Source organism: Acomys minous, assembly GCF_964271855.1.
Source record: "Acomys minous genome assembly, chromosome: 16".
NCBI lineage: Eukaryota > Metazoa > Chordata > Mammalia > Rodentia > Muridae > Acomys > Acomys minous.
The window spans coordinates 35,441,573-35,457,300 of NC_140498.1; the positions used below are offsets into that span (position 1 = coordinate 35,441,573).

The window sequence follows — 15,728 nt, forward strand, 5'->3', positions numbered from 1 at the left end:
TAAAGCCACTCTGCTCCCACCACTGTGTGTAGGTTCTTGCTTGCCACTGGTGCAGTTATGGTGAGAAAGTCATTCTATGGGCTCTTGTGAGCTTTGTAACACATAAAGCTTTGGGGTCTGCAGGGCCAGAACAGCCTTTGAGATGAGTCACTCCAGTCACTGTTGTGATGTTTTGTTTGTTTGGGGTGTGTGTGTGTGTGTGTGTGTGTGTGTGTGTGTGTGTGCGCGCGGGCGCTCGCGTGTGTGCGCGTGCCTTCTGCTCCAAGGGCGAGATGAGAGACTACGCTATATGCCCAGCATAGGCTTTCCTCTCTCCAAACTCTGCTCTTTTCCACTTCAGAAGCACAGATGGTAAGTTCCAGACCCCCACAGGCTTGGAAATTAAGGTCTGTGTTGATCTAGGAAAGCCGCCATATTGGCCCCCTCCAGACGTTGCAGAGAGGCAGCGGATGTTCTGGAAGCTTGCTCTGTTTGACAGGTATATTTAAAACACTTTTAATTGGTTGCCAACATTTTTACAGTTAGACACTTTGTAAAAAAAAAAAAAAACCTACAGGTTTTTTTTTTCCCCTGAAAAACTGAAAAGTCATCACAACAGTGTACCCCCATCCCATTCTGACAGTTGTCACCTCATTGGGTGGTGGTGGCCCTCTTAGATGCAGCTGTGCCCATGGAATTTGTTGTTCCCGATGGCACCTCATTCAAGCATGCAGGGGCATCTGACTCAGTAGCCCTGGTGGGCTCATTAACATTTCTTCTTTGGGGCTGTAGAGCAGATGGTTAAGCCTTAAAATTAACAAAGGAGAGAAGAGGAGGGTCTTAGCTGGTTCAGGAGTTGAAATGGCATGGGAGGATGCTCCCTTGAGACACTCTCCTGGAGGTTGTTGAGCTCAGCCGTCAAGGGGGTCTAATGGGTGGTCGGTAGGGAAACAAGACAGGCTTGAGCCATGTATACAGAATAGGTGTTTCCAACTACCAGTCTCTCCTCTCTCTCTCTCTCTCTCTCTCTCTCTCTCTCTCTCTCTCTCTCTCTCTCTCTCTCTATCTCTATCTCTCTCGTGCATGACTTCGCTGGTGACTGCTGGGGAAGAGTGGAAAGATTGCAGTGGTTGTCAAAACAGCAGCACACACACTCTCCGCCCCCCCCCCCCCCTTCTAACACAGGCCTGAGTTTTCTCATCCTCGGGTCAATGCTGGTAGGATAAGTTGAGTCTTTGGGCCACAGCTAATCCCCCCGCCCCTGGCATACCACACACTTATCATCTACTTCAATTTCTAGATGTCTGGCTGCAAATCCTTCTTGAACAACCTTGTGTCAGTTAGCAGTCCATCACTCTGACAGAATCCCTGGGGAAATGAACTTATCCTAAGGGAGGTTTTATTTCCGACTAGTTGGTTCAGAAGCTTCGGTCCACTGTTCCTTGGTACTGTTGGATCAATTATCAGTAACTTATCAAAGCGCCTCTCCTTTGCTCTTCTGTTCTTAGTTCCTTTCCACGGGATTGTTCTCAGGGCTCAGAGCTGGGACGTCACTTGCAAAGAGACGGGAGGTGGAACTGTCAGTGTGTCCAAATAGCATCCTTTCTCTGTGGACGGCTCAAGGACTCTCTGTCCTTCCTCTGTCCCCTGCCCCATTCTCTTTTATGCTCTATCAGAATCCTCTAAGGAGAGGACAGGGGTGTCCCTTTATGGATTTCACTCCTGTGGATTCTTATGATTGAGCTGGCACTCAGGCTCAAACCCCAGCCCTTCTGTGCATAAGCGTGTGAATCCTGGCAGAGCCACTTGTGTTTCCTTCATTTATTTACACACCCTATCACACTGGGCAGACCATTCTATATCACATGGAATTCTGCACAGCATAGCCCCTAACGCCACATTTTTGTTTTCACTGGAGTATTGATATCCCTAATGGACCCATGCCATAGGGTTGTCATGGCGATTAGATGGCCCAAAGCATTACATTTATCACAAAGCTGGGCATCATAGTACATGCCTGTAGTCCCAGCACATAGGAGGCTGTCATAGGAGGATCATGAGTTTGAAGCCAGCCTGACCTACATAGGAAGTTCTAGGCTAGCCTAGGCTACATAGCAAGACCTTGCTTCAGGAGTAAAAAGGGAGATGCGTACCTGGTTCACACTAAGGGTCCAACAAGTGCTGGATTCGATCATTACCACTCATGTAGAAGAAGGCTGGACAGCTGGCCTGAAGAACTCCCTGTCCCCTGTGCAGTGTCCCCCATCTGTTCTGTCTCGCTCCTTCCTGTCCCCACCAGACACCTTAACATCACACCTTGTAAACCGCGACATTTCTCCATTCACAGATACCTGTATAAACTCCGTGATCTTCACCTGGACTGTGACAATTACACAGAGGCTGCCTACACGCTCCTTCTCCACACCTGGCTTCTCAAGGTATGGTCCCAGGAAGACACCAACCCTGAGATCCCCACCAGCTCCTCACAGCAAGTCTGAGAGTTTAAAAAAGAATGAAATAAAGAGTCAAAAGAAGATGGGAGAGAGACAAATGAATTTTCCTTTTCCCGGTGGCCCCCAAACTCCCAACCTGGCAGCATACTTCTCTGTGCTATTTCACCTGCTCCCTGTGGTGCTGAGTGACCTTTGCGTTCAATAACTGCAATAGTCCCCAGGACGTATTAATAGCATCCAACCAATTGCCAAGGATAAATCATTAGCATGCCCACTAAGCCGCTTCCCGTATCTAGAGACTGTTGCTGCAAAAGCAAGGGATTCTTTCCTTTGGCCTTTGAAGCACTGGGGCCATGTCTCATTAGGGTTTAGAGAAAAATCCTTACAAACTTCACACTGTGAAACTACTAGAAAGCCAAAGATGCCCAATTTAGCCAAAATCAGAATCACTTCACAAATGGAAATTGTAGACAAAATCTGCCTGACCACAGACACCGGGATCCTGGGGAGGCCTGCAGGAGGATGTGCACGGCTTTCTCTTGCTTCCTTGTCAAAGATGTTCTCATGGTATGTGGTCCCTGGTTCGTCTGCTCTGTCTTATATCGTCAGAAGTACCGGGGTGGGGGGGCAACTTCCAAGCATCCTGAGGATTCCTACCCATGAGGGCTCCTTCCTCAAAGGAACCCTGACTTTTCAAAGAGGAGCTGAAAGGGGGAAAGGTGTGTGTGGTGGTGGTGGAAGATCAGGACCTGGACAGGGTGGTTTCTGCCTTTCTTCTGTCCTTAGCTGTCACTTAGCTCTATTTTGCTTCCCCGTGTTCTCTCTGCAGTGGTCAGATGAACAGTGTGCATCACAGGTCATGCAGACAGGCCAGCAGCACCCTCAGACCCACCGGCAGCTGAAGGAGACACTCTATGAGACCATCATAGGCTACTTCGACAAAGGAAAGGTAATTGGAGCCTACCGTCCTCTGTGGGAGTGTTGGCCATCAGGAGAGACAGGTCTCTCCTGTGCTCTGTACTTAGTCCTCCCTCTTTTCAACACCTGGACCATTGTGCTTGCTTTGCCCAGCTTAGAGCATCCTCTCACGCCTGTCCCCTGGGAGGCTGGATCTTTTCATTCCTGAGGGTTTTACTTAGATGCCAAGATGTAAAAAACTTCCTCCGCTACCTTCAGTGCCCCTGCCCTGGGCCACCCATCTCGTTTCTTCAAAGATAGGCTACTGTTGATAGCAACCCCTTGCATGGTATTGACTTGCTTACTCTTTGGCTCCTCACTTTGGAATACCTACATTGCGAAAACTTTGTCTCATACACTGCTGGATGCCTGGTGGCTAAAACAGAACCTTACTTGCACGCAGGAGTTGATGATACGTGCTGGGTAAATGGGTAGGTTCCTAGGTGACACTGTGCTGTCGTTGATCTTTTCAGCAAGGATTCTGGCAGGCTAGCCTGGGAAATAAAGCAAAGCAGCTGCTACCCAGCCCTTGCTTCCGGAAGACCTTTAGGCAGCTCCAAGCTGAAGGCCACCATCTGCCCTGTAGGCACCTCAGCACAGAGCTTTCATGCCTGGGCATTGCATCCTTCGGGTCCATCCACAGTTTTGTGTGGCCCCTGCTGACATTCTAGTCCTCCTGCTACCACACTGAAGTAGTAACAGTATCCACTTCTTCCTTGTAAGGTGAAAGCCAGGCAGGGAAACGTCATGAGTGCCAGCATGGAAGCTAGTGGGCAGCAATGCCATCTTGTTAAACTGTAATGGCCACCGTTGCTGCCTAACTATGCCTTGTCCTCTCTAAAGCCCTTCCCAAGCCCTCTAGCTCACATGTAGCCCGGCTTCTCTGTGACTGGCAACATCTTGCACCATCTATCAGGGTACCACTGAATGCTGGGTTTAGGTCTGCCCTGCCTCTGCAGTTCATTGCCTCTGTCTTGGTCTGCTCTTCCCACTTTGCCCAGAAATGATGAAATGAGGTAATGTCTACAGAGCGCTTATAAATTCCTAAGGCTCAGCCGTTGGAAAAGACTGTCCTATAATTTATGATTATAAGCCCCTTGAGGGCAGAGACTCTGCCATCTTTTGAGGCTCTTGCCCCACTAGCCACCAAGGAAGAGCTTTCTGTTTGTTTATTGCTGGTTACATCAGTCCCGCTGGAAGAGTCCCATGACGGGATAAGGTTTTTCTCCAGCCAGGAATTTGACTCAGCCACCCTGTGCTGAGCAGAGGATGAAGAAACAAGCGCCCCATGCTCATAGCTCTTATTGTCTTGTTGCTAAAACAGGCGTGCCAATCGTTGTCAGAGTTTGCATGCTTTCTCCTGATAGTGTGCAATAACAAGGGTGGGGACAAGGAACATGGTGGTGCCTGGAAGTATAGAGGAGGCAGCAGATGGTACAGCTTACCCTGAAAGCCATGGCCATGGAAGCTTCTAGAATGGATCCTAAGCTCTTTAGCTCCCCTCAGCTTTCCTTTCCTACAGATACACACAGGCTATCACTCCCTATGTCCATCTTAACGCGACCTATATAGTGCCTCCCCAAGCCCAACAGTTCTGTCGCCTCCTTTTGCCTCACCTCTGACGTTCATGAGAGCAGAAATGGTGTCTCTCCCCCATCTTCGTACCTGATCAGTGACTGTGCAGATTGATGGATGTCCATGCACCATCCCCAGAACTCAGTCACTGTTCTATAACCAATAGATAAAGTCCTGTGATATCAGTGACAGCCAGAGGCCCTAGAGGACCAGAGGGAATGCCAGGTATCTGACTACTGTCCTGCCTCTTAGCCTCTTAGAAATCACTTAGCACATGGGGACCTTATTGCTTTCTCCTGTTCCTGTATTAATGGGAAACACACACACACACACACACACACACACACACACACACACACACACACACACATTCTGTTGTTTCCAACAGTCCTGTGGCCCAGCCAGGATCGTTACCCAACCTTCTTGTTCAGGGTGAAGCCTGCAAACTGGGGTCCTCCTGGCACATAAAGCATTTTTATGCTGCTCACTAAGCTGTCTTGGGTTTACTGCCATGGCTCCTCTGCTCCGCACTTGGTTTTATTTATTTTTATGCTTGGATGCAGAGAGTACTTTCGTTAAGAAGCTCACAATGAATTTTGGCATCCTCTGCTCTCTCCTCCCCCCACCTCCCCCAGATTCTCCATTTAGGTGCATTTTCTGTTTTAAACCCTGTGTAGAATGGGAGTGGGTATCCTCTGAGACTGTCAAGCTTCCCCCAGCCAGCCCTGCCTCTCCCCATGCCTGGCTGCAGAGCTTACTGATGCCTCGAGGGTCCAAGATGGGAGACACTCTTGGCTTAAAGTCAAGCAGCAAAGAAAAAGCCCGTGTCCGGGGTCCGTATTGTTAGTTTATTTTAGAGACAGAGAAGATCCACTTTGAAAGGTTGTTTGTTTGTTTGTTTGTTTGTTTGTTTTTCTTTTGTTTTGTTTTTTGGCTTTTCCCAGACAGGGTTTCTCTGTGTAGCCTTGGCTGTCCTGGAGTCACTTTGTAGACCAGGCTGGCCTCAAACTCACAGTGATCCACCTGCCTCTGCCTCCCGAGTGCTGGGATTAAAGGCGTGCACCACCACCACCACCCGGCTGAAAGTTTTAGTGATGCTTTGATACCCTAGTACGTTCCTCCCTAAACTTTCATGCTGCTCCCTACTTACCTCCACACCCATAGCACCACAGCACCACAGCACTCCTTTGCATTTACTGGTAGAGGAGAAAAATTAGATGGAATATGGGGACCCAAATTCATCCCCGGAAATGCTCTGATCCCAGGCCGTTTGTTTATTTCACTGGGAACCATTTCACTCTAGCTAAGGGTTCTGATGCCTCCCCTGTACTCTGGGGAGTAGAGGGGCTCAGGGAGTCAAGCCATCAAGTACTTAGAAAGCAGCAAATGGAGTCAACTGGGGGTTGGCCTCCAAGCCCGCTCCTGGTTGGGCAGATGAACCTCCGTTTCTCATCCTCACCTGGGACATGAGGATGCTCTCCAGGTGCTTAGGAAGAAATCAGAGTGCATTTAAACAGCCTACTCTAGCTGCCTTTAATCTCCACACTCAGTGAGACAGATGCAGGTGGACTGATGTGACCAAGGCCAGCCAGCTCTACACAGTGAGTCCGAGACAGCCAAGGTGACACAGAGAAACTCTGTCTCAAAAAAAAACAAATAGACACACAAACAAACAAAATAACAGCAACAACAGAAACCCAACCTACTCCTTTATTCCTTAAAGGAGCAGGATGAGAAGCCAGGGAAAGGCTACACTAATAGCAAGTCCGAGGTTCGCTCTGTGTCAACACCGGGACTGGGTAAGAGGATCTCTGCAGTGCAGCTCTAGGGGGCCAAGGCTAAGCTCAAGTCCCTTCTTGAGCAAAGGCTCTGCAAAGCTGAGCCACCTCTAACCGGTTTTCTCCATGGTGACCCTGCAGATGTGGGAAGAGGCCATCAGCCTGTGCAAGGAACTGGCCGAACAATACGAGATGGAGATCTTTGACTACGAGCTGCTCAGCCAGAACCTGGTAAGGCTTCCCCCTCAAAGCCGCGCGCAGCACTCACTCGGCTGGGGAGACAGACCGAGAAGAGAGAGGCCTGTGGGCGAGGGAAACAGAAGGATGGAGACAGGTCTGAGTGAGGTCACGGGGAACATCGCCCTCCCATCGTTAGGTGGAGCCGCAGCTGCCGCAGCTGTTGCACTCCCAGTAAACACTCTGTTACATTTGCAGTAAAAGTTCCACAAATCACCAAACCAATTAAATAAAAGCACAACTTTGTGCTTTTCGGGGAACAGATAAATCACATTAACACGCTTCCCATCTGCCTGTTGCACATTAGTATGTTGGTAGGGGAAATAGGAAGTAGAGGGTCTAGCCGTCCCTGGTCCCTGCCTGCACTGCAGAAGTCAGGGATTAGGAAAGAGCTGAGCTCAGTGGGAGAAATAGTGAGAGCTTCCCGGCTGCTCCTTCATTCCTTACCAGCCCTTATATAATTCCTGGTTGCCCAAGTGCCAGGATCCCAGGCCCTTGCCTCTTGGTCCATAAAGGCCAATGTAGACATTTCCAGGAAAATGTCAACACGTTGAGAGGCTCGACAGCTGGGGTGGGGGGGATGAAGGTCTAGAGCGGTCATCACATTAAAGTCTGCAGAGCTCTTAGTTCTATGTAAGATATGGCTCAAATACAAACATGTGTCTGTGCCAGTGGACACTCAGTGACAATACCCCTGATCATACAGGTGTTTTCAGACACACAGGTGAGCAGTCTTCCAAAGGTGTGAGTTTATATACAATCGCATGCCAGGGCATCCCACACACTACTGATGTACATTTGCATCCCTGCACGGAGCACATGCTACCCAGGCACCTGTCTAGAGCCACATGTAATGGTCTATGTCACATCAAGTGAATCTTGTGACCCATCTCTTCATATGTTTTGCCATGTCAAGATTTCTTTGCGACAAACAATAATTTCCACATCCTGTGAAGTGTGGAGTGAGCTGCAAACTGCTTTTAAAGATGTGAATGTTTGACAAGCACACGGCTCTTGGAATAGACAAAATATGCCAGGTATGCCCACATAAGAAAATGTCTCTACCTGGAGGCATTTGGGCATCTGTATACTCTCAGAAATGCCTGCCGTGCTGCATGGTCACAAAAAAAGGGAGTACAGTGGGGGAATGGCAGGGCCACCAGCTGGAGCTCACTGAGGCCAATTCCGTATGGACCAGCTGCCAACTTCTTCCTTCAGGCACTGGAGAAGCTCACAAGAATGGCTCAAGTATGAAATAGGTAAATGCGCTCCTGCAAGTGGGTTGCCTAGCACAGTAGGCAAGGGCTCTAAGCATGGCTCTACACACTGGAACACAGGCATAGCCACAGGCACGCCGCTATCTGCAATTGGTATACTGTTTCTGGGGTGAGGGTAATGTCATAACTGTGGATTCTTTCAGTTGCATGTGCCTTGGATACACATCTGCGTTGTCTTACTACAAGTCATGTTTTCTTCTCTTAGAGGCAGCAGGCCAAATTCTATGAAAACATCATGAAAATCCTGAGACCCAAACCAGACTACTTTGCTGTCGGATACTACGGTCAAGGATTCCCTTCCTTTCTGCGGGTGGGTTTGCCGGTGACTCGGCCTAGGGTCTGGGGACCCTTGGCATCACAGCTGTTCCTCTGTGCTCTGAAGATCTGTTTGTTCTTGGAAGCTCGCAGCTCAGGAGCTGAGCTCCGTTGTCCAAGGACTATCACTGTCCCCAGTAGAGTCCTAAGTTGGTCCTATCACCCTAACCACCAGTGGTTTCTTATTCCCCGAATGGAGCTGCAGGGAGGAGGAGCGGGGGCCCTGCTGCAGGAATGAAGCGTTCAGAGGAAGATAAGGCAGTAGCTCTCATTCTCTTTGGTCAAGGGATCCCTTTGCTCTCTCAACATTTGTTGTAGTCACAGAGCTTTTCTTTATTTGTGAGCTATCTCTACAAGCGTGTACATGAAAAACAAAAACCAAGAAAAAATTTTAAATGTCTGGCAACTTACTTAAAAGTAACAAAAAGCCCATATGCAGGGTCATATGTTAACATAAATTATAAATAATCGCTACATTTTTTTTCCAGCTTACAAAGTCAGTGAGGAACACTTGTGACAAAAATAGGAGGAGAGAGCAACCTAGTCTACATAGAAAATTCTAGGCTGTTCTGGGCTATGTAGAGAGACCCTGTCTCAAGAAAAGAAACAAAAAGAGCAAGAGGAGTAAAGTCCACTTGTATTTCTACACATACCGCTGAAGTCTGACCTGAGGACAAAAGGCTCGGTTTCCATGGCGGTGTTGATCTCTTGTCATTGCACAGTGCTTGCACCTCGGGAAAGCTATACAGAGGAGCAAATGTGAATGAGAAAGACAATGGCACCCTTACTATCATTATGGAAGTGCTAATTTTGATCCTGCAGCTTCCAACAGAATCTCGGGGACCCACAGAGTTCCTGCAGCATCGTGTCTAAGCAGTGTCTTGGTGGCTGCTTTTACCATATACTAGGCTGGATGTTTATATCCCCAGGATTGCTTCTGGTTTGGGAGGCTTGAGGGCGGGGTATCAGGAAGATGCCAGGGAAATAACAGATCAGACCTCTGAAATGGCCTCACTTGGTTTACAGTGTAGTCTAGTAAGTCTCTCCTACACTGCCACCAGTCAGCATGGAAGCCATCGTGGATTTACAGGAGAGATTGCCATGAGTAGCTGTAGGGTGACGGATGGGGAGAAAGAATCCTGGGTGGCTCAGAGGGACCTGCCTAACCCTGTTTGCATATCAGACTCTTCTGCGAACTTCTTAGGGGTGTGTATTCCCGGCATGAGTCTCAGAGACTACACTGTAGCAGTGGGCCTGGGCTCCTCCTATGTCCAGATGGCTTGGTGCTGGCAGGTAAATTACAGGCTTAGGTTTGGGCAGAAGAACTTAGCTGCCATTAGATTCAACAAAGATGGCACAGCTGTGGTCTGGAACAGGGTTTCCTACTTTTGTTACTTAGACAGATGGAGCCTTATACTGTTTTGCTGTGGTGGCTGCCCTGTATATTGTGAGGTGCTTAGCAGCATCCCTGATCTCTTCCTTTACTACCAGGAACATCGTCATCCTTAGTTATGACAGCCAAAAGATAGTTTCAGGAATTGTCAATGTCCCCAGGTAGCCCAAATCACCCTGTTGATAATGTATGTTCTAGAGGAAGCTAATGTGGTCAGAGAAAGGTAAAGAAAATGCTTGCATAGGCTCAGGGCCAGGAGCCACGTAAAGAGGGTCCTAGCTAGATACAGCCCCAGTCCCCATGGCCTCATTGAAGAGAAGTGGACAGTTTTTCGGGCATGTAAATAAAGTGGGTGTGACACGATGAAGTTATCCCAGAAGCTGACTGTAGATTACTTTAAACAAGGTCTTCACCCTTCACGGTCTCCTGCCCATCAGAGCTAGGCCCGTTAAAGCAGGTGGTCCACCCAGCTAAGTCAGCCCCTGCTTCCACTGATGAGGAGCTGAGAGGAGAAAGACATACCCAGAGCCGCCCTCTACTACCAGCCCCAGGCTCAGTTTGAAAGCCTTCGAGCTCTGCTTGAGTTACAAGTCCTGCACGCCCAGGCCCCGGCGTCTCTGACAGGTGTCCTTCCTCTGCAGAACAAAGTCTTCATCTACCGGGGGAAGGAGTATGAGAGGAGAGAGGACTTCCAGGTGCAGCTCCTGAGCCAGTTCCCCAACGCAGAGAAGATGAACACCACCTCTGCCCCTGGGGACGACGTGAAGAACGCCCCAGGCCAGTGTATCCTTACAGGTTATTCCAGCCGCGTGGCTGTCCATCGCTTTAAATGAGAGCCGCTTCAGAGCTCAGGACTGGCACAAGAGCCACTGGCCGCCGATCTCTGGGCCACCCTGGGTCTCCAAGGGTGGGATCCGGAGAAGTCATCCCAGTACAACTGTTCCTCTGTAACTGTGGGATGCGCATGCATGGATTCACCCAACTGTAGACTGGAATGTTTGAGGGGGAGGGAAAGTGAATCAGTATACTGTATACAGGATGGCAATTACCTATGTATCATTTGCCCTCTTAGGTCATAGGTCATTTTGAGATTGCTTAGAGTGTATGGGAAGCCACGTTGATATATTGCACATCTCACGTGATTGGCATCCTGGTGCTCACGGAGGGGTGCATTCGAAACGCAACACCCTATGGGTGAACTCAGCCCTTCCCTCGTTCCTTTGTTCTCACCGTGAATACCTTCTCTTGTGTCCTGACTCTGTATCTGACTCTGTGCAGGGTTTTACACCCAAAGTGGTCTGCCTTCAGGTGGGCACAGAGCCGCTATAATGCTACAAGAGATACGTGCAACTAATTACACAATTAGTTGTTACACTATTGTTGTTGTTACACAATTATTGTTACACTAGTCCTTGATGCTGATGACATAGCAGTCAGAGCTTAGTGTTAGCTGGGGAGATGGCCCAGATTGGGGTGGGCGGGGGTGGTGTTCTGTGTACAGATGCCTTTCCTAAGGACTGAAAAGACTTTACATTGCCAGTAGGATAAACCCCACCCTGAGCCCAGGCTTCAAGGCCGTCCCTGACCCTAGCTGTCCAACATTCTCACTCCCAGCTCTTCCCTCTGCTTTTAGGTCTTTCTGCCACTACATTTTATTTCTTTAATAGGACGACTTGTTCTTCCTCTGCTCCCTCTCCACTTCTGTTCCATCTGTTTAGAATGCTGTTCCCTCAGCTCCTGGCTCCACTGGTCTCCACTCACCTATCAGATCCTAACTTGGTGTGTCCCCTCCAGGAAGAACCTTTCCCTTGGCACCGTCTCTAAAGTTGCCTTTCCTGGGCTCACCATGACCCTGCGACCTCAAGCCCTCTTTGTTTGATTTGTTGCTGTTGTCTTCCTCTTCGTGTGTTAGGCTTTGTTCTCCTATACATGAACACAAAGGGGACGCCAGGTCCCTGAGGAAAGACCCGTGTTACCTGTTTTCCGTGCTAAGTCCTGCTTCTCCACAGTGCTTGCCACAAGGCCCGCTCAAGGAAAGTAGTCATGGCTTAACAGAAGGAAAAGAAAAGGAGAGGAAATCAAAAGGATGGAGGGATACAGATGAGAGAGGAAGGAAGGACCAGAGGGGAAGATGCCTAGAGCAGCATGCAGAGCCAGGAGCTGAGGCTGGCAGGTGTGTGTGTGTGTGTGTGTGTGTGTGTGTGTGTGTGTGTGTGTGTGTGTGTGTGTGTACCATAGCAGCCATGGAGCAAGCCTGGTGGCTTCGTGGACTGTGTGCTGCCACTAGTAGGAGGTAGGATTGTGGAGGCCGGGGCCACAAATGCCAGGGGGAGGCTGGCTATGGAGCCTGGAGGCCCCATTTTCTCAGCGGGGGTCGCAGCACCATACCCTTTAAAACAGATAAAGTTACAGCTTTTAAAGTGGGGTGTCAGGGTACATAGCTCTCTGCCTAGGCTGCTGAAAACCTTAATCCAAATATTTTTCCCCTTGGGTGATAAATATTCATCTGTGACCTTTTCATTATGCCTGCCCGCCCTTCTCGTCTGCCCTCCATGGCCATTTGCAGGAGAAAGCACAACTGGTGACTGCTGGCTGGCATCAAAGGCCAGTGTGGTTACATGTGAGTCCTGGATGATTACTAGGGCTCCAGTAGTGGAATCCAGGTATTAAATGTCTGCATGGTCTTTGGATGTGGCATGGAGGAGAGAGCATGTGTCCCCAACCATGACATCATATTTAGGGCCCTATGGCCTGGCTCAGTGCCAGGAACAAGGTGCTAAATCAAAGAAAAAGTGCTGACATTTGCAAGATCTCTTTAGGAGACCAAGTGCTTTATGAATATTATCTTCTTAAACCCCATAGAATGTTCTAGAATGGTGTTAAATTTCCATATTTCACCAAGAGGAATACACAAAGCAGAGATGAAGCAATTTGCCTAGGGTCTTGAAGGTAGTTAGAAAAGAAGCTGGGAGTTTTACTTTATTTTTATTTTTATTTTTTTAAGATTTATTTATTTATTTACACAGTGTTCTGCCTGCATGTTAGCTTGCACACCAGTACAGGGCACCAGATCTCAGTATAGGTGGTTGTGAGCAACCATGTGGTTACTAGGAGTTGAACTCAGGACCATTAGAAGAGCAGACAGGGCTCTTAACCACTGAGCCGTCTCTCCAGCCCAAAGCTGGGAGTTTTAAATGCCAAGTTCTGTCTGTCTTAAATCTGTGTTTTAAAGACTGGGACCAGAATGCTATTAACTGTTTTCCATTCACTTAACATTTGTGCATCATCTCCTCCCTTTGGCACATCATATGCCCCTGAGATAAGCCTGTTGTTCTTCGCATTTGACTACTAGGCAAAGTGAACTTCTCAGACGCAGCTATGGTGAGAGAGCAACAGGGCTAGGATTTGAACTCAGGCCTGCTGCTTGCTACAACCTTGAATTATTAATGTTGTCCTCTTACCTTCTGCTGTTAACAAGTCAACAGGTAGCTTGGAGGGGAAGTAACAGATCTCACATCTTCTCTCAGGTGTCCAGACAGTGGAAGGCACTTAGAAGCAAAGGTCTAGTAGACGTCTGCTGTTGCTGCCAACTCATGCACCAGGCATGGAGAGTCAAGCTAAATAATTCAAGGGTGCCGATGTCATAGGCTTCCCGAAGACAAGTTTGGAGTCTCCTCTTGGATGAGTGCCGGCAGCTCAGATCAATATACATGGCCAAGAATTGCCTCTAAAAGAAATGTTGGCAAACATTTCTGTAAGAGTTGGTCTTGAGAGCTCTGTGCCCCCTGTCTTAACTCCTTAGCTGCTGTCCCAGTATGTAAACAGTCACTGATCAAATGGAGCTAGTAAGCAAGTCATGTTCCCACAAAGACTTATATACAGGCCCTGACATATTGGACATGTATCATTTTCACATGTCACAGCTATTTGAAAATAGGCCATCTGTGCTAAACTTGCACTTGCCACAGAAACAGGCAATGAGATGGGGTCGGGCCCAGCATAGTCTGCCAGCCCCTGCCTGCAGCTCAGATGTTCACTCCACAGAAAAAGCTCTCCCAGCTTAGGCTGCCAGGTTGGGATTTCAGGGCTTTCCTGAAGTTTCCAGTGAGGCTAGTCCAGTGGATTGACTGTTGCTTTCTCTTTGAGGGAACCTTGTTCCTTGTGTAAGTACTCTTCAGAGTAAAAACTGTCACCTGCTAGAGTGTTAGCCCAGAGGAAAGCCCCTAGTGTGTTAGCACAGAGAGAGGCATGTTGTCAAAGGGCATGGGAGCCATGGACTTCTGACATGGAGTGGCAGGGGGAGGGTTAGCCCTCGTGGATAGAGACATGCATCTTCTACCATGAGGTCTTCAAAAGTCAACAAGAGCAGCCCTTCTTTCCTAGCTGGAAGACTTCCTAAGTTGCGGTGATCGCTGGGTAAAGAGGGGGAGGAAATAACTTGAATGCCTAAAGAGAGAATGGGGGAATGAAAGAACCGTGGCCATTCACCTTTTCCACTTAGTTTGTCTGCCATAGAGCCAGCATAACAAGAGTAAAGATGGGGCTAGCCAAGGCAAAGATCCAGCCAAGGATGCTTGGCAGCTTGCAGCCTGTGCCGGTGGCAGACATCACTAATCAGTCACAGAGCTCCTTCCAGCTGTTCCGTACTTTCTGCTATAGGTTGTCCCTTTGGGATTGTCAAGAGTTGGAGGACAAAATGACATGTTTGCATGTTATAGATCGGTAGGTCTCTCAGACTTTATCATGTGTGAATATTACCTTAGGGTCTTTGAAAATGCAGAGCCAGACTCAGAAGTGCTGAGGAAGGATGGAGGCCTGCCATGCATTAGCAAGGTCTCAGATGAAGTTTTTTTTTTTCTTTTTGTTTTGGCAAGGTAATTTTGAAGACAGACTGGTCTTACATTCTCATGCACACATAGTTCCCCTAGATTATCCATGGAGTTGGAATTCTGGCATTAATAGCCTCCAAGGTATTTTGGGTCATTGTGTTCTGTGACCCCAGTCCTGGATGTGAAAGAGATTATATCTAAAGAATTTTAAGCATAGAGTTAAGAAGCCTAAATAGAAACAACTGCCCTTTTCTTACAAGCTGTGTGACCTTTGGCAAGTTGTCTGGCTTCTCTGAGCCAACAGGAACGACGGGGGTTAACAATGACACCTAGCGGAATTGGAGAGATTAAAGGGTGCCATGGGAAGCCCTGCTCTGTAATTGATAGAGAACCATCTATTCATTAAAGGGCATTACTGCTAATGGCAGTCTGGCCATGATGCCGGTGATTAAGCTGCTAAGCAATTCTGTTAGTTAGAGCAGAGCCTGGGAGAGAGTTGCAAGGTGGTGGTCAGCTCTGGTAAAGCCCAAAGTGAGTGCTCACTGGTCATTGGGGACGTTGAAGGAAGCAGGCAACTTAACGATTGGATAAAAGCATGGTCTCAGAAGGACCGACCTAGACGCTCTCAGCTGGTTCCTGTGATGTTTGGAATTCTCCTGTGGCCAACAAACATGTTTCAAATCCTTAACTCGGGTGACACCAGACATCCAGTGTTTCACTGTACAGCCTGTCCTGGATGAACACCCCAGGTTCAAGAACAAGCCAGTACCTGACCAGATCATAAAGTAAGACCCACAGCCCATTCCAGGAGGAATAGAAAGGACTCCAAGAGGCTGATCTGGTGACAGGACAGGCCTCAGTACCTTTCTCCTCAGCCAGTCTATCCTGGCTTTCACTTTGGGGAAAATAATTGCCCCCAGTTACCTGGGCTATGT

At 48.5% G+C, this 15,728-nt stretch overlaps 1 protein-coding gene across 1 annotated transcript in view; it reads left to right on the forward strand.

The window, feature by feature from the left end:
* The window catches only part of DOCK2 (dedicator of cytokinesis 2), a 406,436-nt gene that overhangs the window by 367,155 nt on the left and 23,553 nt on the right, over window positions 1-15,728 (forward strand). Inside the window, exons 37-42 of the mRNA XM_084762887.1 lie at window positions 2,327-2,417; window positions 3,262-3,381; window positions 6,884-6,973; window positions 8,462-8,566; window positions 10,606-10,747; window positions 15,497-15,578. Of these exons, the coding sequence (XP_084619013.1) occupies window positions 2,327-2,417; window positions 3,262-3,381; window positions 6,884-6,973; window positions 8,462-8,566; window positions 10,606-10,747; window positions 15,497-15,578 (630 nt within the window). The remainder of the gene's footprint in view (window positions 1-2,326; window positions 2,418-3,261; window positions 3,382-6,883; window positions 6,974-8,461; window positions 8,567-10,605; window positions 10,748-15,496; window positions 15,579-15,728) is intronic.